Source organism: Fistularia commersonii, chromosome 18 (genome assembly GCF_037954325.1).
Source record: "Fistularia commersonii isolate RoL2024-O1a breed Wild chromosome 18, RoL_Fcom_v1.0, whole genome shotgun sequence".
NCBI classification, from domain to species: domain Eukaryota; kingdom Metazoa; phylum Chordata; class Actinopteri; order Syngnathiformes; family Fistulariidae; genus Fistularia; species Fistularia commersonii.
The window spans coordinates 13,646,292-13,671,856 of NC_141301.1; the positions used below are offsets into that span (position 1 = coordinate 13,646,292).

At 49.7% G+C, this 25,565-nt stretch overlaps 1 protein-coding gene across 1 annotated transcript; it reads left to right on the forward strand.

Moving 5' to 3' along the window:
• The first annotated feature begins 2,109 nt into the window (after positions 1-2,109).
• col26a1 (collagen, type XXVI, alpha 1) lies at positions 2,110-24,843 on the forward strand. The gene is made up of 14 exons (XM_086164055.1): positions 2,110-2,874; positions 2,951-3,073; positions 3,303-3,406; positions 15,901-15,962; positions 16,035-16,161; positions 17,623-17,721; positions 17,816-17,938; positions 19,699-19,758; positions 21,693-21,745; positions 21,834-21,896; positions 22,281-22,316; positions 22,407-22,451; positions 22,532-22,616; positions 23,243-24,843. Exons 1-14 carry the CDS (start codon positions 2,354-2,356, stop codon positions 23,368-23,370), a joined length of 1,629 nt encoding a protein of 542 aa, XP_086020181.1. The 5' UTR covers positions 2,110-2,353; the 3' UTR covers positions 23,371-24,843.
• Positions 24,844-25,565: the final 722 nt, after the last annotated feature.

The following is a 25,565-nucleotide window of genomic DNA, read 5'->3' on the forward strand; positions in this document are numbered from 1 at the left end:
CAGCCCACCGGCCTGGACGGGAAACAGCTTCATTCAAACTAAAGATGAAGTCAAATTGTGAATCGGATGATATGCATGCAGTAAAATTTAAACATTCATTTGAAGTCAGCATTTTGATCATTTCAAACTTCACATCCTCTCTCATTATGTTCATAAATCTTCTCTTCGGTCTTTCTCTAGGCCTCCTGCCCCGCAGTTCCAAATTCCAGCATCCGTCTACCAGTATATTGACTCTCCCTTCTCTGTGCATGACTGAACCATCTTAGTCTGGCTTCTCTGACCTTCTCCAAAACATCTAACATGTGCTATACCTCTGATGGACTCATTCCTGATCCTATCCATCCTGGTCACTTCCAAAGAGAACCTCAGCATCTTCATCTCTGCGACCTCCAGCTCTGCCTCCTGTCTTTACGTCTTTGTCACCGTTTCTAGTCCATACAGCATCGTTGGTCTCAGCACTGTCTTGTACACCTTTCCTTTCATTCTGGCTGATAGTCTTCTATCTCTTCGTACCCCTGACACTTTTCTCCACCCATTCCAACCTGCTTGAACCTGCTCTCCTACGCTCTTGGCTGTGGACCCTAAGTACTTGAAGTCCACCAACTTCTTGATCTCCACTCCCTGTCGCCTCACCGTTCCACCCGGGTTCCTCTCATTCATATGCATGTATTTTTGCTGTGACTAACCAACCTTCATTCTGCTCCTTTCCAGAACCTCTCTAGATGTTCCTCAACCTGTTCTCTGCTCTCACTACAGATCACGATGTCATCTGCAAACATTATGGTCCGAGGGGACTCCTGTCTAACCTCATCTGTCAGCCTGTCCATCGCCACTGCAGACAAGAAGGGGCTCAGAGCTGATCCCTGATGGAGTCCCACCTCCACCTTGAACTTCTTGGTTACCCCTACAGCACACTGCACCACTGTGTCACAGCAAGCATACATGTCCTGCACCAGTCTAACGTACTTTTCTGCCACTCCAGACTTCCTCATACAATACTAGAGTTCCTCTCTTGGCACCCTGTCATATACTTTTTCTAGGTCTACAAAAACAAAGTGCAGCTCTACATACAGAGTCAGACTGTTTACAAGTGTGAACCACTACTGTCTCAAAACTATGAAGATTAGCGGCATCCCATCGATAGATCATTAGGTATCATTGAGTCAATGTGCCGTTTTAAATTTCTGATTTGTTGCACGGCTAGATGTTTTCTCGAGGACAACGCATATTTGTCCTCCGACTCTGCACTCTTGCTCGAGCGGATGGTTTTTCAGCCGGTCGCTCAAAGCAGCCTGGATGGTTCTTTTTATGTTTTGTCAAGAGAGCGCTGCGTCCAATTCCACCGAAATAGACCTGAAAATTTGATTTGGCTGGCCCGGGTTCATGTTTCCACCGCGTGATGGTCCGTCTCAGTTGCCTGTGAGCCCAGATGAATCTGCAGCGCTCCCGGACACAGATGCTACAAGGCTTCCTTTTTGCACGAGGGGGGAAATATGTAAACCTACATTTGTGAAAATAAGTCTTTATGGTTGCGTTTGAGAGAAAGATTGACCGAGGTCATCCCCAGACCATGTGGTTCACTCCGACGAATGACGACCATTGATTACGGAAAGTCATCCAGAAGACTCATATCTTTTAATTATTCAACACGCCATAGATGATCAACTATAATTAATTCCAGTCTCATCTGACCTTGAGAGACACTTTTAAATATGTTCTCCTTGAGTTTCTCAGGCACAGCTGTTGATTCCTATCCTGCCTGGTGGACGGACAACATGAAGCGTGATCCACCATGCGTGAAGTATGTCCTGATATGAGGACACCGGGAGCTACATTGCGCCACGTAGTGGACACAATCTTCTCCTGCAGGCAAGGTCCTGCTGCAAGGATGTGCAGAACTCCACCGGCTTCATCAAGGCTCTGACAATTGTTCAATATATTTCCCCCCTCGTATTTATAGCCTCAAAATAGCTCATTGCAGGAAAAAAAAAGAAGATGATGGGGTTGATCGGTTTGCAGAATTTATCCAGAAAATAACCTTGAACTGCCTTAAAGAGTCGTTAAAAGTATCGAATGTTGCCACAACACGACCGCAGAGGCTACTTTTAACCCCAGAGTCGTTTGGTGGAGCCAAACCCCCGCTGTCACATCTGATATCTGTCTCTATCAGCGCTTACGTGGACCCGAAAGCACTTCCTGTCGTGTCTGCAGTCCATCGTGGCATCAATTGAGATAAACAGGACATAATTAAGAGGGGAGGGGGAGGTTGCAGGTCAGTAAGTTGGAATTCCACAATTGGATGCGACATTAAGTTGATGGTTTATATAGGACGGCTGGTTTTGATGGCTTTTCTATGAGGACCAGATGCGCTTTTACGCGCTCCATTCCCAGCCCTCACACTCGGCGCGCCTTCCGCGCACCGCGGATATTTGACTCCCGATGTCGGACGTCAGAAAACCGCACGGCTCTGCGGGCGGGCGGGAGACTGCGTGGCTCAGTCACCCGAGGATCCCGTGACGGACAGTTCGTCCGTGGAGAGGGAGTGACCCGTCCGTCCTCCAGCGCAGCCCCGGTCCTGCAGCCCGGCGTCCTCCCTTCGCGCTCCCCGCTGTCCCAGGACGATATAACCCCCCAAAAAATACATTTTTCTTTTTTTTTTGTGATTTGTCCGCATCTGCGTGTCCTCCGAAGCCAGGATACGATGGCTTTACCCCTCGTGTACGCGCTCTGCCTGTGGATTTGCTCCGCGGCTCTCTCGCACGGAACGGGCTTCGTCTACCGCATCCCGGGCATCACCGTGCAGCGGCAACGCATCAAGTCGGAGCAAACCGGTATTACCGGACCGCCGGGAACCACCACCCGCACCCAGCTCAGGTGAGTCCCCCTTACACGCAGGTACGGTCTGCGGAATCGCCCGGAAACCACCGACAGAGCTCGTTGTGTCTCCCAGGAACTGGTGCCAGTATACCGTCTCCAAGACCGTGACCTGCCAGGTGCACAACGGCACGGAGACCGCGGTGCAGAGGGTGATCCAGGGCTGCCGGTGGCCCGGACCGTGCAACAATGTCGTCAGGTAGCTTCCAGACTCACCCCACACCCTTCACCCGTCCCCCGTTGTGTCATGGATGCTGATGTCTCGGAGTTTGGAGCAGCAGGCCAGCTCAGATACCCGCTCTCAACCAGGCCCGCCGTGTTTCCATATCTGCATAAATATCAGCCTCGGTCGCGATGGAGCCCCTTCGCCCATCTCTGCCTCCTCGTAGTCACCCAACCCATGCTTTTTTTGTTTTTGTTTTGTCCAGCTACAGGACCCTCATCAGGCCGTCCTTCAAGGTCACGTACAAGCAGGTGACCGCGCTGGAGTGGAGGTGCTGCCCCGGCTTCGTGGGAGACGAGTGTCGCGAAGGTGAGTTTTATTTTATATATATCCTCTCTTTTTAAACGTTCTCTGTTCTCCTCTCTGCTGCGGCGCCACCTTCTCAGAACACCGGATGAAGAGAAACAAGGCTGAAGGTGAGCTTTGTTGAGGTCTAAGGCGTTTCGTGCAAATTCATCCGCATTGTTTCGCCGCCTTCACCCTTCACCTTCATATTTGTTAGCTAATTGTGCTTCTGTGTCGGAGCGGAGCCTCCTCATACCGCCGCAACTCCGAATTTAGCCTGTTTTGATTTACTTTTGGCAACAAACACCGTAGTGAGGAGTCAAAGAGATCCTGTACGCTGTGGTTTCGAACAATCTCTCACACACACACACACACACACACACACACGCACGTGTGCATGCACAATCCTCTGCAGAAGGTTGAGATCGCAGTTGCAGTTTAGCTTGTCGCTCAGGATATCATCAGGGCTATCAGAGTCTAAAGAATGAACGTTAAAGAAAATAAATAAATGAAAAAAAAAAAGGAAGAAAAACAAGCCAGAGGGCCGTCCAGCCCGGCAGCCCGTAAAGTGGGAGGTTGCGTGGTTTCGGTGACGGGGAGTGCTGTTCTTGGACGCCGCAGACCGCAGACTCTGAGCTCAGTCGAGAGCGGAGTTTTCACCCGCGGCCGAGCCGCCGCAGGCAGGCTGGAGAAGCTGTGGAGCGGCGGGTCGAGTTCTAATGTCGGGCTTCCTGAGGTCTGGTTTACGCACATGTATGTTTACCACGCAGACAAACATGTACTTTAAACACGTACCGCCGTTTATGCAAGGTGGGATAGGACGCCTACGGGCTGGTATTCGGTTCGGGCCGAATTCTATTAAAAGTACTTCAATAAACATGCGACGTTTTGTTTGGGTTACGCAAACATTCATTAAACCGCAGGCATGTCCCGTCCAAATGAGTCTGATCGGCGTAATGAGAAAATTCGGTTTACTGGTCTTGATAGCCTCTAAGCCGGAGAGTTCCATCCCTCAAGATAATTAATTGTTGTACTTGGAAGCGCCAGGATTTACCATCGGCTAAGAAAACAGACGTTAATGACAACGTAATAAACGCAGACATTATTACAAAGATTTTGCTAACAATTATTCGCTCCGCGCTGGATATTATTTCACACAGAGATTAAGGCATCTGCATCCGCTGAGTCGGTAATGCCGGAGATTACGGTTCGCTCGAGACCAAAGCGGCCGCGAGAGCGTGAAGACGTAATTTGCCTGTTTACTTAAGATTTACCGAAATGTATTTGCACACTTCGAACGGCCGCGGAGCGTAAAGGGAAATCGCGTCCATATGGGGGACGGAGCTCGGAGTTCGGCCCTGGAAGGAGACGTTTGAGGCGGAGGGCTGATGTCACTGACAGTCTGCTTCGCACTCCGAGGAGGTTCAGGGTCAGTGTGTCAGCAAGAGGAGGGAGGAGGAGGGGGGCCGGCGGGCGGAGGGCCGCCGTTCTGTGAACAAGGTGTTGGAAATGGCGAGGCAGCTGGAGGAGGAGACGAGAGGAGAGGTGTCGCTGCCAGCCGATTCCTCCAGCTGCCGCGAGCTGCTCCGGCGGCGGCGGAGCGGCCGTTTTCCGTGGGAAAGCGGCCTCGGCGGGATTCACGAGCGTGACTCTTCCCCCTCGCCAGGTCTTTGTGATCGACGTGACCACGTTGAAACCGCACGTAGGGAAAACAAAAGCCGACCCTTCTGTTCTCGTCAGTTCCCCCGCCCGCAGAAGAATCGCAACTTCAATGCCCTCCAGTGGACGGCCATAATATCTGCTTTTTTTTTTTTTTTTTTACCACTAAATGATGCACCATGTTCTCCATGCTCTTTGGAGAGCTTTTAAAATTGCGCTTGTGACTTGAGGTCGCTCTTATGACAAAAACACATGTTGCGTCTCCGCTGGTAGAGCGGGGCGTCCATCCGGCGGGAAGGGTGGCGGTTCGATCTCCGGCGCCTCCTGGCTGCACGCCGAAGTGTCCTTGGGCAAAGTAGCTCCCTTCGGTCTTGCCGGCACCTGTGAATATCTGGGAGTGAGAATGTAATTCAGTGTGAAGCGCATTGAAACAGCAAGATGATGTAAGTGCTATATAAGCGGAGACCATGATTGTTTTATATATATATATATATTTTTAACTTTGTCCCCAAGTGGGGTTGAAGGTCGGGCCTGGAAATCAGAGAGAATCCTTTTCCACCGTGAACCTTTGTTGATGGCGTGACATCTCGTGCAGTGGACCGTCCAAAATGCTATTGCTTTATTTCTGCCCAAATTCATCCATTCATTCATTATCGAATCCCGCATTCGGGGTCGCCGGAGCCTCTCCCTGGAGGAAAAGCGGGGTTCACGCCGAACTGGTCGGTCACAAAGACGTCCCACCCTTTCCTTCACACCTCATGCTTCACATCTCACACCCCCATGCTAAGCTGACTACATTTCCTACCAGTACCAGTTGCACACTTCTTAATATGCGCTTTTTCCTTTTTTTTGTCTATTAATCACCGTTTCCCCGTAGTATGTGAAGGATTTTTTTTTTTTTTTTTTTTCTCGCCGAGCTAGAAGATGTCATGAGAAAACGCTTCATTTTGGTTCTCAAATATCTGTGTGTGTGTGTGTGTTTGCACATTTATCACCGGAGTCTTCATCCCAGGCACCGTGTCCGCGTGTTTCATGTGTGCAGCAGGAAACTGCCGCTCTGGGGGCTTTGAGCCAGCTGTTTTAGCAGAGCCAGAGAGGACAGCCCTATCCAATGGAGATGACATCATCTCTGGTTTTAGTTTGATGGGGGTCTGGCTCCACTTCAGAGGCCCCCGAGGCCCTCAGAGATGTCGAGGGAGGGCACATAAAGACAGCTAGTTCAGACTTTAGCCAATATAAGCCGGGGAGACGTTTGTTCCCCTCACCTTAACACATGCTCGTGTTTGTATCCTCTAAATTCTGAAGGCCTTTTCATTTTTTTTTTTTTTTTCTTCTTGGCTGCCGAGATCTAAGTAGCCTTTTCTTTGCTCCGACAGCTCAGAAACACATCTCACGGTGCAAATGCAGGGTCTGCTCTCCGAGACATCGGACGAGCTGTGCGGACGCTGTGTGTGTGTGTGTGTGTCTGAATGCAAGGGAAGGAAAAAGAAGTGAGTCATTGGCCCACACAATACCATCATACCAGCTTAGAAATCCTCCCCAGGCATGTTAAAATTGATGCTTTATGGAGAGGAGGGTGAGAATTTTTTTTGTATTTTTAAAGACTTCTTCACAGTGCTTGAATTTGCAAGTCAAGTCAGACTCGACGTGTACGGCGCCAAATAACAACACAGCTGTCTGATGACTATTTCCATGTCGAGCCGGTCTGGACCACGCTCTTCAAGATGATCTGCAAAAACCAAACGGTTCCCCCATAAGCGAGCGTTCGGCTACAGCGATGTGGAAACGCTGCCTTTTACCGGCGGCCTTCTGCCTCGACCGGACGGGATATAAAGAGAGGGGTTGAGATAGAAAGCAAGAGTGTGAGGGTTGGGAGGGACGGACACAAGGAATCTGTTATTAGTAATAACAGTTACATGCTAATAGCTGAAATGATGCAATTGTAGCTTTTAATATTCATCCAAGAAACAACATTTCCTGTATTTTCTGTTTCGGCTGGTAACGCCGCGTCGCCGCCATTTGGTCTGAGTCTTTGGAAACGCTCAGAAATGAGCTTTTCACTCTTATTCTCCCCTTGGCCTTAAAATAACTGGAGGTCGTGCCTGAGGTAGCTGCGCCGCTTGAATTTTTATGCGCCCGCTAATGGAAAGTGGATGTCTTCTGCTGGACGTGTTTTCTTTGCGCTTCGGTTCCTCGATATTTTCGTGCCTCTCGGGTTTTTTCGCCGGCTGTGTACAGTTTACATTGAAAGATTTACATTTTTGCTTTCGCCGGCCCCCGTGCTAAGACATGACGGCATGGAACGCGTCGGGCAGAAACGCGTTCATCATTTCCCCGCCGTCACAGCCGAACACATGACTGGATTAATAAGGCGTATGGCTAACGTCTGCGGAGGAGACCGGGAACATCCCCCGTGAAGAGAAGTAACCTTTGATTGCATGCAAAAGCTAAAAAAAAAAAAAAAAGTTATGCCGGTTCCACATTAACAGGATGTTTTTACAGCCAAGTTAACAGATAAGAGATAAAAGTGGGTTAATGTGTTATCCAGTGATGTTGAGTATCTACTCAGCCAGACTCAAAGGAAGTGACTGGATGAAACCTATTGTTTGGGGGATTATCTTGGACATCAGCCTGATTATTTCCTTTGAAAATACTTCAAATATCAAGTTTTTCTGTTTTATCATCCGGCCTGATCTCGTTGCTTTACTTTTACCAATCTCTCTGCCCTTGTTATTTCCTGCAGCTTCGTGGCGTGACGCCACAGAGGCAGCAAGTTCTTTAAGGCAACCCAGATGCCTCCGCCTTTACCTCACTCCGGGGGACCCGAGGTGTCCCCGGGCCGGCTTACCAAATATAATCCCATCATGTTCCGGATGCGAGTGGAACTTCATCTGCTCTTCGTATGCGGGCCCCCTCCCCTCCCCTCCCCCGCCGTGAACTCATCGAATTGGCGGCTTTCGGCCGTGATCTCGTTCCCGTAGTCGCCAGGTGAAGGCCGGGAGCGTGGATTAGAGCTAAATCCCGTAACGGGCCGCTAATGGTCTGCGAGCCTCGCACCCGGTTGCGAATTTCCCCGGCACCCGCTAAAAAAATCGCCGCCCGATGTATCACTGCGCAACAACATCACTCAGAAATACATCAGATCCTGGAGGAGGGCGCTCGTGTGTTTGAGTTCTTGCCGTGCAGAGTTAAAGCCACATGAGTTACCGATTGCACGCGTCAGGTGATCCGTATCGGCACCGTCAGCGACAGATTGATCAGCCGTTGGCTTTCGGCGAGCCGATCTTTAACCGTTTCCAACTTTCCGGCAGAATAACAAAACAGAAGCGTGCCCAAAATGTTCTCCTCCAGACTGCAACCTCTGCAGGATATGACAGATGTCTCTGTTATATCTCTGCTTATGCTCAAATATGGGTCAGGCTGTACCCTTTGACCCGCAGGGAGCTTTGGGATCTCCCAGCTGTTCTTGCTCCCGGTCCAATCTGCCCGATGCATCACGCTTCCTCCCATTTCCTTCAACAGTTTCTCATCGGGTCCCCCTGCCTCAAACTGACAGCTCTCCATACGAGCCTCCGTCGGTCGGGCACGCATCTGTTTTTACAGCGCCGAGCAGGTTTTGGAGTTCCTAATAAGATTCCTGGTAAGGGCTCAGTGGTTGATAAGTGCCATATGGGTCCACAACACTTAGTGGTGTCTGGAGGTTTCTGGAGATCTCATTTTTACAAAGAAATAATTCTTTAGTAACAGTTCTTTCTGTGTGCCCATGCAGAATGTACTTGAGGTACTGCTCTGCAAAACTGCAAAGTATCGTCAGAAGACCCGCAGATGGAAAATAGCAATGTGCTTTTTTTTGCATGTTTTAAACAGTACTTTCAAATATAGCATTTCAATTTTGGGAAATGGATTGTTTGTTGAGCAACAATGAAAGCCTTCCCATTCTTGTGCCCACCAACGTTATTGATAGGTTGTCCATTAATGACCCAACAATGAAGTACAGTCATTTCCGGACTATTAGCCGCTACTTTTTTCACACGCTTAAATAATGATGCAGCTAATTTATGGATTATTTTGGGCTAACAAGCTTCACGCCGCAAAAACATTTAGCCTCGTCACATCGGACCAGTGGTACAACCATGAAATTCTGAGGTTATTCGATTCCGACACCGAAGAAGACGACTTTAACGGTTTTAATGCGCAGGAGGAAGAGACAAAGCGGGGATAGAAAATGGATGGATGGATGGACTTTTCATTGTTTTATTTATTATTATTTCTTTTCATCAGCCGTGTTACAGGCACTGTTTGGAAAAAAGCACTTCCAGTATTATACCGGTATGTTTAAAAGTAAAAAAAAGGTTTCCATGTAAATATCTCACGTTACAATGTGGTAACCTGTGGCTTATAGACAAGAGTGGCCTTTACATGTACATATATTTAGTTATTTTTAGCCGCCGCCGCGGCTTATATTCAGGTGCGCCCAATAGTCCGAAAATGATGGTAATTCGAGGATCTTCAGACAGAGTGTATAAGTTCACTTAATACACAGTGACATGGAAGTATAATATCCTCCCAAAGTGCTCCGGGTTCGGCACCATCTTAAGAACAATTGAAAAACCATGACGGCATGGAGACTGTTGGCTTCGAACCAGAAACGTGTTGCAAAAAATCAGATCAATGCTTCTTTAACAAGTCTCTATCTGGGTGTCAGAAAGTAGCGGTAATCGATCCCGACCTATTGATCGACCAATGGCGCCAATTCCCAGTTTTCCGTCTTTTCCGCTCGATATCGGTGTCTCTGTTTGGGTTCCTCCTCTTAACCCCCCGCCTTCCCAGCTGCCCCGTCTTGATGGCTTTCACCTGTTCCTGCTTCTCCCGGTTACTTAATCCGTGTTCTGCTTCCCGGTCGTGCCGGCGTGTCCTGGGGCGTTACGGTATTTGGGCTCGCCTTGTAATTTGGTGACTCGGCCCAATTACTGCCCACCTGCGCGCCAAACCTCGCCGTCTTCCTTGCCATGCCTCAAGGTACTTCTCCCGTGTCATTATTCCAAAGCTGTCTTGAGTCATGTTGCAGATATGCGCCGATAAAAACACCCAGACAGTTAATGACGAACATCCCTGCTCTTTGTGGATCCATTATAACGACACAACCTCATTAGCAAACTTTCAATATGGTAAATGAGCCCCTACTTATATGGCGTTTTCACACTTTTGCGTGGTTCTTGCCCGAGGACATCCCGTCGCTGCTCGGTTGCAAATAGCAGGGATTCTCTTGAGTCTCCCCGCATCTGCACGTCATCAGATCCTCTTGTAAAATCACAGGAACTGCAGTAGCGTCGAGTTCACCGTAGTCTCCTCAGATCCCTACAGCGATAATTCACTTTGTCATTGCCTCACAGCAGGGAGAATTCTCTGATTGATACTGACCCTTATTGATAATGACGCATCAATAATCTATGAATGATCCCGCCTTTTTTTTTTTTTTTTTTTTTTTTTTTTTCAAATGTTCATTTCCCCGTAATTGAACTTGAAAATGTTGCAAAGTCTGACGTTGCCGATCTTGTGTGTGGCCTGACGGCCGGCGTCACAGTGAAAAATGCTAAATGGTCCCAGTGTGGACTTCCAGGCATATTGGTTTTCCAAAAAAAAAAAGTCTCTGTCAAAGTGGGTGTGCTTTTTAGTGAGTGAAAGACTTTGTGACAGTATGAACGTGTATTTGTGTGTCTTTGTGTGTCTTTGTGTGGGTCTGTGCCAGCTGTTCTTCTTCATGCCAGCAATAGCTGACCACTTGCTGGCCGGTGCCGACACACAACAGGCTCCTGGGATGCAGCCAGCTCTTCTTGGACTTTTTTCTGTGTTTCACACACACACACACACACACACACACACACACACACACACATTGGTTGTTTGTGGGGACACAACACTGATTCCTTAGACAGTCAGAGGAGATGTTTCAATAAATCAAGTTTTTGTCCCCCTCGCACACTCACACACACACACACACACACGTCTTTAGTGGTTCTGAAAATGACTATCCACAGCTGCGTGCGTCATGGTTTGTTTTGTGGTAAAGGTTTGTGTGTGTGTGTGTGTGTGTGTGTGTGCGTGTTAGAAAGTTAGAATGCTTTCTTTGGTCTGATGTTGCAGATATAATTGACCGTTAGCTGTCCGACTTACTCGCCGGCCAGAAAACCCTGCGCCGTCTCGTGCCGCCGATTCATCCAACCCATCAGTGTTGTTGTTCGTGGCTGAGTTTAAATATTTCTCTTGAACCCGCCGTTGTTTAATTAAAGGCCGATCCAGCAGCCGGTCTGCTCCCTTGTATCCCAACGATCCTCGAACGTTCACGAATTTCACATTCGATTTATCTATTTTATTTGATTGCGCGTTTATGGGTTTGATGTGTTTTTTTTTTATTTTTGTTTGTTTCAACGACAACTGTCTGCGTCGCGGTCGGATGGCGTCCAGCGAGCCGCTCGACGAGAACTCCTCACGCGGCGATGAAACGTGCAAAAAACGTTTTATTCCCCGGGAGAGCTGAAGTGTCGTTTTTCGTTTGTTTGGCTTCCCACCAAAGAGGCGACAATTTGTAATTTTTCCCATGATCTGAGTGCAATCCAAGAAAAATAACCCCGTCTTTTGTTGCAAGTGTAATTACGGATCTAAACAGATCCGTCCGCCGCGGTCTCGCTCTAAACACGAGCTCAAACATAGCGGAAGTTTGGTTTTTCGGACTCAACATAATTAAATTCCAATTCCAAAAATGGCAATCCACCCGCCCCCTTCAGAAAACACACTGCTGTTTTGCTGCGATCCGCGGCGATGGCGGATTGATTCAGTCCCGGCGTTTTCCTGCTGTCTCTGTTTATAGTATGATGAGATACGGCTCCCTGAGTCTGGGGCCCGGACGGCTTAGCTCATCGGCGCTGGAGAGCCTCCCTCTCAGGCCCGCCGATCCCGGCGCTTTCGTCTCTCAAATTACAGGCTGCTAAACAGATCATAAAACAAAACAGATATGAGGTTTGTCACACAGTAAAAGTCGTCGAAATAAACAAGCACTCAGACGAGAGCAGCGAGCCCGGGTGGCTCGAGTGCTTTCCGCTTGCGTTGTTGTTTGCTTTGACTCCTCTTTGGGACTATCGTCACCTGTTTTGAAGAAAATATGTCTTAGAAATACACTCTCAACCCCGATCTCGAAGAACCGCGTCCGTTGAGTCGGACCCCTCGGCAATGCAGCGCGTACTGGAGGTGCTGTTGTTTGGAAATATCACACGTAACCATGGAAGCGGTGCCGGTCTAACTTCGCTTTGGGATCCTTTCCCACCGGGAATGCAAAATCCCCTGTTAAACATCAAACCCCGATCCGCGGTGAGAGTTGCTCTTTAGCTTACGGACGTTATTTAACGTGACTGCTCACTCTTGGAAATGATTTGAGTCAGTTAAAACTGCAGAGTGAGGAATACTGTCAAACAATAACAGGCCAGTTCTTCCAGCAGATTTTGTTATTTTCATCCATTCATTCATTCATGCATTCATTCATTATCTAAAGCGCTTATCCTGCAATGACCTGATGGCTTGGTAGTGAAATCCCAATATATTCTGAGGGACGGCAGTCGGCTGAGGATCAAATAGGCCGCGGCGTCGCTCCCTCCTGGGCGATACTGAACTCAAAAGTCAAAAGCAGCCAACTGTGCCACCCATCTCTGTTCAACGGCACCAGCTTTTGCGCTCTTAAGGTGACACAGTGGGTTATTATCAGTTTCTACTGTAAACTTGGAACCAAGCAGATATCCGCTGAGTTTTTCCACGATAGTCCACTTCAGTGCCAGCAGTTTTAACTTCACGCTCCTACATAGCTCCTACACGCCGACCACTTGCACCCGTCTCCGGAATAAAAGCGCAGGTAAAGTCTGCGAATCCTAAAAGCGGTGCGGTGATGTGTTCTTACAGCCGAGCTGTACGGATCTCGACGCTGATTCACCGCATCATGCAAGGGGGAAGCGATCTTTGAAAGTCCATCAACATAACGTCTGTAGTAAATACACAAAGCCAAGAGGGATTGCAAAAGCCATTCCTTAATGCGATTCCTTAACGGCAGCCAACTTTGAGGGATCTGTTGCAATCCCATCTGCTGAGATCCCGAGAAACCTGACTTCCTTCTGAAGAAAATGACACTTTCCCCTTTTTACCTTAAAACCAGTGTTTCCGAGTCGCCGCAACAGTCTGTCAAGCCTTTCTAGGCGGGGCTGGAAGATGTCATCTGGATGTACCAACATTATCTCAAAAATCGGACTCATTCATAGCCTGCATTAAACTTTGGAAACCAGCAGGACCGTTGCAAACAACCATCGGGATCCGCAAACACTCAAAAAGCCCAAATGGGGTTGCGAAGGCAGCCTATCACACTCCTCACACTCCATCGGCCAGATCGACGGCGGAAAAGTATTTTGCACCTTTCAACGCGTCTAAACTCTCATCGAGGCCCTGCAGTTGACTGGCGACCAGTCCGGGGTGAAGCCAGCCTCTCGCCCGATGACGGCCGGGACCCCGAGTGCAGGATAAGCGTCAGAAGATGGATGGAAAACTCATCGATGTGAGGCGGCGGGAATGCGTCTTTCTTAGATTTCGGGTTCGGTTTACGGTAATCCGCGCATAGGCGTATGCTACCATCACGCTTATGGACCGCAACCGCAGGCGTATGAGCTCTCACTCGCCTGGATTATACCCTGTTTCAACAACTTTGAAATGTGATCTTGCACTTCCTTCTACTGGTTCAGGCTTTTGTTGTTCACCAGTGTTGGAATAACCGCTACACCTGGGAGTACAGTAAAAACCAACACCATTTAAAAATGCTGCACAACCCCAGTGGTTTAAATGATGCTTGCAGTTTATAACTATATTCATTCAGTATCTATATCGCTTTCTGCTGCTGTCATTGTAAGAGCTGCTGGGTTCACCCTGGACGGGTCACAAGCCCACATAGAGAGATGCACAACCGTTCTCCAATGAACCTCCTGGATTTTTTTGGACTGCGGGAGGAAAGTGGAGAAAAAAAACCCCTCCGACGCCCCCAGGAGGGCCTCCCTGTCGGAATCCGGTCAGGGACCTTCTTGCTGCGAGGAGGAAGCGCTAACCGCGGCGCCTCGGTGCCCCCCGAGATCACGATTTAAAGCTCCCGGTGCCAATGAATTATCATCACCGCAAACACACCGCTGATGTTTTGACCTTTTTGCTCTTCGTCAGACCGAAGAGCTCGCGGTGCCAGGCACCGATCGGCCAGCGGGAGAGGCGCTGGTTGACGCCGAATACCTCGACACCTGCGGCGGAGATACCAGACAATAACAACACCGGTCCGTGTGCAGGGAAAACTATTTATACCCCGATGTGTTTGACAAGTCAGCGATGAGTTTCGTCGGAAAAAAAGCGCATCGCTTCGAGAACTCGATATAACTCGGTTTAACTTTGTAACGCTTGGACGACGAGTGTTGTTGGCCGAATAAGTAGTGTGTTCTGCTGCCGTGGCTCCTTATTGCTTAAAGCGTGGCGCAGGCGACGCAGGGGAACAGCCCGCGTGTTTGGCCAGACGATGCCCGAGGAATGTGTTTTGGGTCAAGCTGTTGATTGTTGTTTCCTCCAAGGAGAGCCTCCAGCCGCGGAGTAGCCACACCCGTACGGCCGCGCCGCCACGGTACACACACATAGGCGTAGAACAACACGGGTCCTTCCCATTCCTGAGGCGCAGAAACCTCCGCGGCCGCCGCCGGCATCCTGCGTGCCGCGGTCGGAGCGGACGATTCGGGCCGACCAGACCTCATCGGTTCATTTTTGTTGTCGTGTTAGTTATTTATGAGCGCCAGTTGTTCCCGGAGCTAGGTTTTCCTGCTATGGCCGCAATGTGGGTGGGTCCCATCTGTGGGACTGACAGCTGACATTCCAGACTCCTCCTGAGCCACAGGGACCGGAGAAAGGGCTCAGATTTAGAACAAACGTGAGGTTTTTCAATCAGACCACGAGGAGTCCAAATGTAAACTCTGTTAAGGAGTCGTTAAGGTGCCGTTTTTGGGCGCGTTGGGTAATGTTACCAAATTTGATCCCTATCTGCTAAATCACTGTTGTCACAAGAGAGGAATTAAGTGTTCCACTGACACATCAACCAACATTCCCATCTGCAAAGGCGTGCAGCGACTGTGGTAAAAGCCTGCGGTGCTATTTCCTGCAGCTGGACGCTGTGGGTTCTCTCCGCGGGCACCGAGAGCTGGAAAGCTCGCGCGTTTGTCGCGAACTGTCTTTAAAGAAAGGAAAACGGCGCTGAACCTCATGGTATTTTGCGTAACTGTGAAGTCAGTTCGCGCAGGGATTAGGTCATTTAATTCTCTTTGCGACGTAGAAAACACAGGCCGACGCCCCGCCTCACCATGCGATGATAATGGGATGTGGCTTTTCTCAGGAAAATAAATCACATTCGATTAACTTTGTCTGAAAATGTGCTTTTAATGTCAGGACAGATATTACAATGTGACTGAAAGCATTCCTCTATGTATGTGTGTGTGTGTGTGTGTGTGTGAGTGGGTTGGTTTATGTTTCCATGCTCCTGACGCAGTGAATGGTTTTGGTTTTGCTGTCTGGAGGGTGTGTTCAAAAATGTGTGTGTGCAACATGTGTTTGTGTGTGTCACTAGAAATCCAGCAACATAGGACCTATTGTGCTATTGATCCGAGGAGGCCTTCCGAATAGATGCTCTGATCGGGTTTGATTGACATGGTTTGCGTCGCTTTGTCAGACGGAGATTCAAATCAGGAGTGCAGGAATGGGAGGTGAATGTTCGCCCGTAACCTGGAATCCTGTGTTTTTTCCCCCCGCAGAGTGTATGAACTGCACCAGTTTCACCAACATGGACAGCAGGATCAGCGCCATCGAGTCCAAGGTAACTTGTCACTCATGCGAAAAGGCGCGAGGACGCTGCCCGAGGGTGTGAAAACCGCCGCTGTCGTTCCAGATGAGGCTGTTGGAGGACAGGGCGTCCTGGCCGCCGGTGGTCAACCGCTCCGCCGAGGGCTCCGCGGACAACGAGGTGGACAGACCGCGGCCGACTCCCATCGGACCGCCGTCGTACCTCCCCGCAGGTGACCACCACACCAGATCACAAATAAAATAAGACCTGTATGACATCGTGATCTGTAGTGAGAGCAGACAACGGGTAGAGGAACATCTAGAGAGGTGCAGGTATGCTCTGGAAAGGAGAGGAATGAAAGTTAGTCGCAGCAAGACAGAATATATGTGTGTGAATGAGAGGAACTCGGGTGGAACGGTGAGGCTACAGGGATGGAGATCAAGAAGCTGGAGGATTTCAGGTACTTAGGGTCAACAGTCCAAAGCAACGAAGAGTGCGGAAAAGAGGTGAAGAGACGGGTCCAAGCAGGTTGGAATGGGTGGAGAAAAGTGTCAGGGGTTCTATGTGATAGAAGACTTTCAGCCAGAATAAAAGGAAAGGTGTACAAGACAGTGGTGAGACCAGCGATGATGTTTGGACTAGAAACTGTTACAATGACCAAAAGACAGCAGGCGGAACTAGAGGTCGCAGAGATGAAGATGTTGAGGTTCTCTTTGGGAGTGACCAGGATGGATAGGATCAGGAATGAGTCTATCAGAGGAACAGCACATGTTAGATGTTTTGGAGAGAAGGTCAGAGAAGCCAGACTGAGATGGTTGGGTCATGCACAGAGGAGGGGTAGAGAATATATTGGTAGACGGATGCTGGAATTGGAGCTGCCGGGCAGGAGGTCTCGAGGAAGACCAAAGAGAAGATTTATGGACGTAGTGAGAGAGGATATGAAGGTAGTTGGTGTGAGAGAGGAGGATCCAGAGAACAGGGTTGGATGGAGAAAGTTGACTCGCTGTGGCGACTCCTGACGGGAAAAGCCGAAAGAGGAAGAAGAAGAAGAAGAAGATTGGCCGTGTGTTTCCATCCCTTAAATCGACCTTCGCTGCACTTTATTCGAGTAAAACAGTGCACACTGATAGAAATTTGCAAACATGACCAAAATAATTAAAGGATGCCCCAAAATAAACAAATGCATCATTCAATTTAGAAGATTTAGAAAATAAACAAATGCATCATTTAATCTAGAAAATTAGGCCTTGCCCTGCGGGATGTGAAGGCCAATCACTGAGGCGGATTTTTATCTGAAACCCCCGAACCTTCCAGCAACCTTCATCAAGACAGGCGTGGTCCTGGTGTTATTCAGAACGTATTCCCAGGACGGTCCGCTCGCACGTAGGTCTCCTCATCACCGGCCGTCCTGGTTCGGCTCAGACACGTCGCCAGATTAAAAATCTACTCCCCCTCTCTCCCACCCGCACAGATCTCCGAGAGTGTGTGTGTGTGTGTGTGTGTGTGTCTACCGCGAGATCCTTCATCATGTGTTATACGTGTTCGGTTCATGCTAATTTTTTATTCGTGCCCCCCTGCAGCATCCCATGCTAAGCTAGTTTTAGCGTGCAGCGGTGCAACATTATATTTTCCTTCTAGAATACAAAATGATATAAACTTTGAAACTTTGGCTGTATCTTGATGTGGCGCTCAGGAGGCAGAGGCCCTCAGGGACCCATGGGACCTCCAGGGGTTCCCGGTTCTGCCGGACCCGCCGGTCCACCAGGAAGCGCCGGCCTCCCCGGACCCGTCGGTAGGACACGGTCCCGCTCGCGATTACATCACCTAAAACAGAACGACACCGCTTCTCGGTTTGCGGAGAAAACCGTTTCTTCTTCTTCTTTCAGGACCAAAGGGCGACGTGGGCGTCCCCGGTGAAATGGGCCTCCCCGGCCCTCCCGGACCCCCCGGTCCTCCAGGGCAGAGCCCCACCCAAGCGAGAGGGGACGCTTTTGTAGCGGGCAACACCGGTGAGCGATTCGAATCCGGACTAAATGACCTCACGCAAAAGTCCAGAGGAGTCTAATTGGAGCTGATCCCGAACACATGGTTGTATTTTGAAGCAACTGTAAAACCGTTGGAGCGTTTGCTTGTTTCGGAGGGTTTGTAAAGATGCCAGGGTTCGCTTTCATCGTCGGTTCCTGCCCGCCGCCGCCGCCGCCGCCTTACGCCCGTGTCGTCAAGCGGAATGTGGACCCGCGCCAAGTGGGTTTACGTGTGTGGAAAAAAATAAATTCAAAAAAAGGAGGCGCAGGTGGAGGAGACTCTGTTTCCAAGCGCTAACGCGTCTTTAGCTTTTAGTGAATGACTTAACGGAGAGAGCTTTGGTCCTTTTCCAGACACGGGCTGGCTTACATTTAGCTTAATTGTTTCCTCGTGTTTAGCTGCTGTCGGGCCACTGTTTACAGCAACCTCATTTAACACCGCCACCGCCGGCAGCCGAGCCGAGCGGCGTGTTGTACATTACAAGATCGGCCGCGTTGCTTCAATAAAAGATCAAATATATTGCAGAAGCGTAAAAAAAAAAAAGAAAAAAAAAGGAGCTTTTCATCTCACCCGCTTAAACTAATGCTCCCCGAAGGACATTTGCTCGATCCCGCGACTATGAAAGGGAAAAGAAAACCCTCCGAAAAGTTTGTTTTTCGCCACCGGGAGGCAGCAGACGTCCACGCTGCGATCAACACCTCGTGAAGATCGCTGGCTCTGATTAGGAGCGCGGCTGGGTCCGCCTGGCTGCGCCCAGAACCGTGTCTGCGGCTCTGGAACTATGTCGATTTGGGTCTGAGGGACCGCGTTAGCCGGAGGGGGGGGGGGTTGGGCTCGGGGCTCGGGGAGCCTGGCTGTAAATCAACCCTAATTTGTTAGCTGTCAGCACAACGGTCTGCATTTTGGGGAACAGGCCGAGGCCCAGAGCCAAAGCCCCGGCTGGAACGAGGGAGGCGATAGTCTGCCACTCATGTGGAGTTTCTCGGGTCGGCAGCCAGGATGGAGGAGACGCTAACACAAGAAAATTAGTTCCAGAGGGAAGCGGGGGGTTCTTGGAGACCCTTTTCTGAGGGCTGGAGCTGCGAACGGCGTGCCAGGCAGACGGGGCGCATATGGAAAAGTGAGGAGGAAGTGGAAGTGTGGCTTTGTTTCAAACAAAATTCACGCTTCTTTACATCATCCTGCGCGCCGAGAACGAGGCGCGGCTTCCGACGCCGCCGTGTTTTCAATCAAAACACACCGGCCCTTTTTGATGAGACCTCCGTTGATCCGCGGATTGGATATCCCCGCAGATAAATGTCTCATGGGTTATTTCTGATTCTTTGTGTTTTCGTCGCCCGACCCCGGTGGGTTTCTGCCGTCTCGGATTCGGACAAATCGATAAAGAAATCGCGTTCGCTCAAAGACATCGGTTGACGAACTCCGGGTGGTTTGTAATTTGCTTTGCCTTTTCTTCCGGCAAACCATCATGATACAGTGGGTTTACATGAAATCTCGTTTAGCTGGAACACATAAACCACCTTTAACGACGTGGAAAAAGTTTCAAAGTATGAAAGAAATATGAAAAAAAAAAAAACTCCAGACCAAGAGGATTCCCTCAGGTTTAATCCAGAGATCGAATAGGAACTCATTTTAACCCGTCAGCGGATTATCCGTCACCGCCTCTGGATTATCTCCTGCGTGGAGGTGAAATGTGCGTTTAAAAAAAACCTTACTGTTTAAATATCTTGTTTTTCCTTCCCAGAGGAGAACCCCGTCAGCTCGGCCGGCCCCCCCGGTCCGGCGGGGCCGCTCGGCCCCTCAGGTATGAGCACCGACGCAACACACACACACACCTCACACACATCTCTAAGAGGAAGACGCGGTGTGCCGAAGGATTGGATGCACGCTCGTCGGACGAGATTAGAAGCCGTCCCCCGTGCATTTCCAAATATTTCGTCTTCCAGCGGCTCCGACCTTGCGGGCCCGCGCTGTTTGCATGAGTAAAACCGAGACCGGAGGTGCGTGCACGTGACGGACGACGACCAGGAGGCCTCGGACGCCGAGCTGCATCTGACTGACAAACGTCTTCTTCTTCTCCTTTGGGCTTTTCCCTTCTCAACCTTCTCCATCCAAGCCTATTCTCTGTATCTTCCTCTCCCACTAACTCACTTTATTTCCTCTCTCACTACGTCAGAGGTCAAACTCAAGGGCGGCGGGTCAAATGTGGCCCGCCACATCATTTTATGTGGCCCGCTGGAACGTCTTAAAAGGTCTGATTGTCTTAAAATAAAGAAGTCAAACGCGTGCGTTGACCATAAACTACATTTTCCACAATTCATGCCGATCATGTTACCCGCAAAGAAACGGCATCCCGCTATTAAATCGCAGTGTATCCACATCGATGCCTTTTTCAACAAGTGGAATTGAAAAATTCAAATGATCCCTAAATGTCCAGGAAGAGAAAAGTTGATGCGGATGGAAAACTGTTTCAAAAAGGATGGGAATCAGAATCAGAAAAACGTTATTCGTACCCGAGGGGCAAATCGGGGGGACATCAAAGTTGTGAACATGTGAACATCAAGAGTAAAGTAAATAAATCAAATAAAATACAGCAAAATAAATAATAACATTTTAATAAAATAATAATAATAAAATAAATTTAATAATTTAAATTAATAATAGTAAATAATAATGATGATTTAATAAAAAATGACAAAATAACAATAATAAAATAAATAAAATTAAAGAGAAAAAAGAATAAAATATTACTATGTGGATATTGAGGAAGGTGAATATATGTTTGTGTTTCAAGGAGAAAAAGCGGTATGGCTTTTGCGTTATGAGGCAGTGTCCGTTGTAAAGGAGTACAATCTACGGCAGCATTTCGACACCAAACACGGAACTAAGTATGCCAAAGTTAGCCTTCCAGAAACACAACAAACTGTCCGAGAATTAAAAGCGGAGCTACGATGGCGGCAGAGCGTGTTGACGAAAGCCGCATCCAAAAACACGGCGGCAGCGAAAGCTAGCTTTATTGCGGTTGAAGAGTGGCGGCTACATGTGGCCTTTTGAGGGCAACCATTATGCTGATGTGGCCCGCAGTGAAAATGAGTTTGACACCTTTGCACTACGTCCATAAATCTTCTCTTTGGTCTTCCTCTAGACCTCCTGCCTGGCAGCGCCAATTTTAGCATCCATCTACCAATATATTCACTCTCCCTCCTCTGTACATGACCCAACCATCTCTGACCTTCTCTCCAAAACATCTACCACGTGGCGTCCCTCTGATGGACTCGTTCCTGATCCTATCCGTCCTCGTCACTTCCAAACAGAACCTCAACATCTTGATCTCCGCGACCTCCGGCGCCCTGAATGCTTGAATTTCTCCCCATGACAGGTTGAATGAGCGAGTGAAAGATGGATAGACGGCTTTATTAATGCCGAATGCAATCATCAAAACCAATTCAAATACAATAAGTATTGTTGAATGAGAGGGTGGATGCTTGTGTGTCTCCACTGGCGTCCAGTGGTTTTCGACCCCATATGGGACGTTACATCTACTTTTCAGGCGATCGCCGTGCCGTTTGAAAGGACTTGTATTCCTCTCTGCCGCGCAAAATGAGAAACAAGGACTTTATAAGTCGTTGAAAACAACACGTTCATAAATAAATCACGTTGGCTCTTGCAGGGGGGGGGGAGAAATAATCCAACTGAGACTTTGTACAACAGATTCTCTGACGGTGAGTTTCTCCACAGGCCCCCCGGGACCCACAGGACCTCCTGGGATTCCAGGCCTGCCGGGACAAGACGTGAGTGTTTGGGACAGTAGAGGAGGGAAAAATAACATGTGACCCCCCCCCCCCACCGCCAACTCACCTTCTTCTTTGCTGACACAAGGGCAAGGAAGGCGTCCGAGGCCAGCCTGGGGGTCCCGGGCCCAGAGGTGATCCCGGGGAAAGGGTGAGATCGCCTTCTCGATTGTGACGGCGGATTAGCGTCCGCTAACGATCGAAGCGCTTCTCGGTCGCGCGGTTCTTAAACGGTCCTCGTGAAATCTTCAGCCCGTCAGAGGTGAACGGGGCTTTTCTTCAAAGACTTCCCACAAGCCGTGACTAATCCTCCCCTCCCTCCTTCCCACGTCCGAGGCCGGGCCTCACTAATCGGGGCAGCCTCTCCGGGCCCCCTCTGCACTTTAAACCCGATCCGCCCCCCGCCCCCCCCCTCACAATCATGATTTAAGATTTGGGAATCCGGTGCGGCGTCGGATTAGACGAGGCCACGATACGGCTGTGAGCGACCGTGCTACTTTTTTTTGTTTTTTTTCTTCTTTTCTCCTCCCACCAGGGGCCTCCAGGGTTAACAGGCGAGCAGGGCCTACCTGTGAGTATCCGCTTACCGACGGGGGTTGTTGTGTTACGTAAAACAAACACAATGCGGCGATAACAAGACTATTGTGCGCTGCCTTCGCAGGGGATACCGGGGCAAAAAGGAGAGCCGGGAGACGCTTTGAATGAGGTAACGCGACATCGGCGCCGCCGTCTTTTGACCTCGTGCCGGAGATCTCTCACGGTAAATGTGATGTCGCCGCCGTTCAGGGCGAAGCTATGCAGCAGCTCAGGGAGGCCCTCAAGATCCTGGCTGAGAGGGTCCTGATCCTGGAGCACATGATCGGCATTCACGGTGAGGAGAAACAAGGAATTAAATCACTTAACGAACTCATTTCCGGCTGTTTTTTAAGAGAACCGGGAGATCGAGATTCGCCGGTCTCAACCGTAGTCGATTTCAAACCTTGCTATCGTGCCAGGAGACACTTTAGATCAATAGATCCGTCGTATATACAGGAAGTTTATCGTACCCGCTGCATCTCATTATCAGGCCGTCGCACAAAGACCGCGGTCGTAAATCACAGGTCCGCATCTCGTGTCACCGCGCGATAAAACGAAATAAACCCTTTGTTTGAGCCGCGAGCCGCGCTTCCAAAATAAACATATAGGCGGACGATACGTCGAAGCGCTGGGCTGGCTGGGAAACCCAGCGGTCAATAACTAATGCCGCGTGGCATCAATTCAAGCAGCTCGGGGTCGAAACTGCTATGGTGATGTGTGGATTTTCCAAAAAGTATGATATGGAAAAGTGCAAGTGATTAAAGGATTAGATCACATTTTTGTAGCCGCAAGATGAGATGTAGTGCTGTTTTAATCCGACGTAAAAACAAAAACGGCAACGCTAGGAATGGCAGCAATCGAGGAGATGCCATGATTTATCCACGACACGCGCTTGTTTCATTCTTTCCTTTTCCCGTGCAGAAAACTCCGAAGGATCTGGATTCGGAAGCGTCTCGGACCTGCTGTCCTTCGCCGCCTTGAAGACCAAACGCCTCCAGCCGGTCCGACTTCCAGCCCCGACACAAAGACGGGCTTCCGTCTTAGAGTAAAGTCCAATTTTGTGTAAATATATCTGTCTGTTGGTGTTCTTGAGAAGAAGAATCGCCTGATGTTTCTTTATTTTCTTGTTCTTTTAATGCCTTTTTTTACATTTTTTATTATGAAATCTCACTGTGAGACAGGTATGAGACGTTGAGCGTTTCATCCACGTCGGCAGGCCCCGCTCCGGCCCGGTCTCAGTCTAAACACCCCTCGTAGCAGCCGTTCCGCTGTGCCATGCGTTGACATATTATCTTAAGACCTGTTTAGAGTGCTTTATTTCCTCGGACGACGGCCCGCTTCGTAAACGTATCGGTTTCCTGGCTCGCCGAGCGAAGCTCCCGGGGCAGCGGACGCGAGATCCCGAACGCCGGGCCCCTTAAGCGAACCCCGGGGTTCACGTCGCGTTAGTCTGTCAAACAGGTTCGTCTTTGGAGTTCCTGTGCTCCGCTCGCGTCAAACCCCAGGCAGCAACGTGACGAGCCGCCAAGAATATCTGCTCCGAGTAAAGTAAGGCCGGGTGGAAAAGAATAGGACGCGCATCTGGAAAACAAAACACGCCGAGAGGTTTTTGGCTCTCCTCGACTCCGGTGGACCTTCGCTCGACCCGAAGGACCGACATCTCAATGGCCGACCCCGGACGGACGCGTCCCCGAACATCAGCCCGCCCTTGTTGTCTCCATCGCCAGGACTCCTCCGGACACAAGACCAGCTGAGAAGTTTAGTTGTTCCATTTCTGATGATTATAAATAGCGGCATGGATGTAAGATACAGATGTATAAAGAGCAGCGTGAGCGGAACCGGGGCGCTGCGGCGGTTTAGCGCTTCCGAGAAGGTCCGCGATCCAAACCCACCCTTTCTGTGTGGAGTCTCCAGGTTCTCCTCTAGTCTACGTGGGTTTCCTCCCGCAGTCCGAAAACACGCAGCCTGATGTAGTTCCTTCGATCGTGGGGGGATTTCATGACCCATTTGGAATATCGGCGCGGCGTCGCCGAGACATTAGGAAGCCGTGCTTTACGCATCGGGCGTCTCGATTGCCAAAAAAAAGCCTATCGGAAGTGTAAAAACCGAGCGTCGTGGTATGAATGTGCGTCCCGACCCCGGTGGAAGTTACTCTCACTGGAACCAAGTACTCAGGTGTCTCTGCTGTACTCGTGTCCTTTTAACGGTGCTCTCTCGCTTTTTGATCCACTTTAATCGAGCGGCGAAGAATCGACCCGGTTCGGGTTTTTCGTGACAAACAAACAAACCGCGCTTCATTCCGGCCCGCCAACTATATGTTATTAGTTTATTTTATTGACTATTTACCGTGGCAGTTTCCCTGCTGATTGATTACTTTTATGTTGTTGTTTTTTCTGTTATATTTCAGGAGTATTTGCTTTTCCTCCGAGCAGAGGTTTGTAGGAACGCGGTGCTTCTGCGCTTCTCAGCTGTGTGTATTGTGAATCTGTTATCGATGACGAATTAAAGAACGCGACAACGAAGGGTTTGATTATGTGTCCCCCCCCCCTCGAGTCTCCTCTTTATTCCACGCCATGGCGTGACTGTTCGCAAGCGGCTCTCTCACCGTGACCTCCTGTCGTCATGGTTACCAGGGATGAGAGGCAATTTTTCAAATGCACGATTTACCTGTGCACGGTAAACTCTCGCTTTTTTTTTTTAATTTCCGCAACTTTTTTGAGAGCGGTAAGAGCTCGCCCGGTCGGCGTAGGAGGAGAACGCGTTCTCCCGGATCTCCAGAAAAGAGGAGGCTGGCCTTTGCCATTCAATTAGCTCATCAGAAGGGAGCGATAAGCGCGGTCGTGTATCATTGTCATGTGTTCCTTTCTGGCCGGTCCATGTATCCTTTCATCTGTGCTACGCCCGCCTGTTTCTGTCTCCCCGCCGCCGCGGCCCTCCTCCCCTCCGCCGCCTCCCTCCTCTCTTGTTTTTCCTGTCTACTGAGCAGAGACGTGTTGATATGAGGCCCCGCTTGCACGGCCACAAGGGAACGAGTCTCTGGTGCTTTTGATCAGCTGCGAGATCAGACATGTCCGCCGCTCCCCCATGTACACTCCGGTGACTGATCATGCAGTATAATGGGCCGGCGCGGCGCAGACACCCAAAGATGAACACCCACACATGTTCTCTCTTGTACGTGCACGGGCACAAGCGCTTCCTCCGCCCCCCCCCCCCGCGGCAAAACAAGAGGGCCGGCGGTTCACGC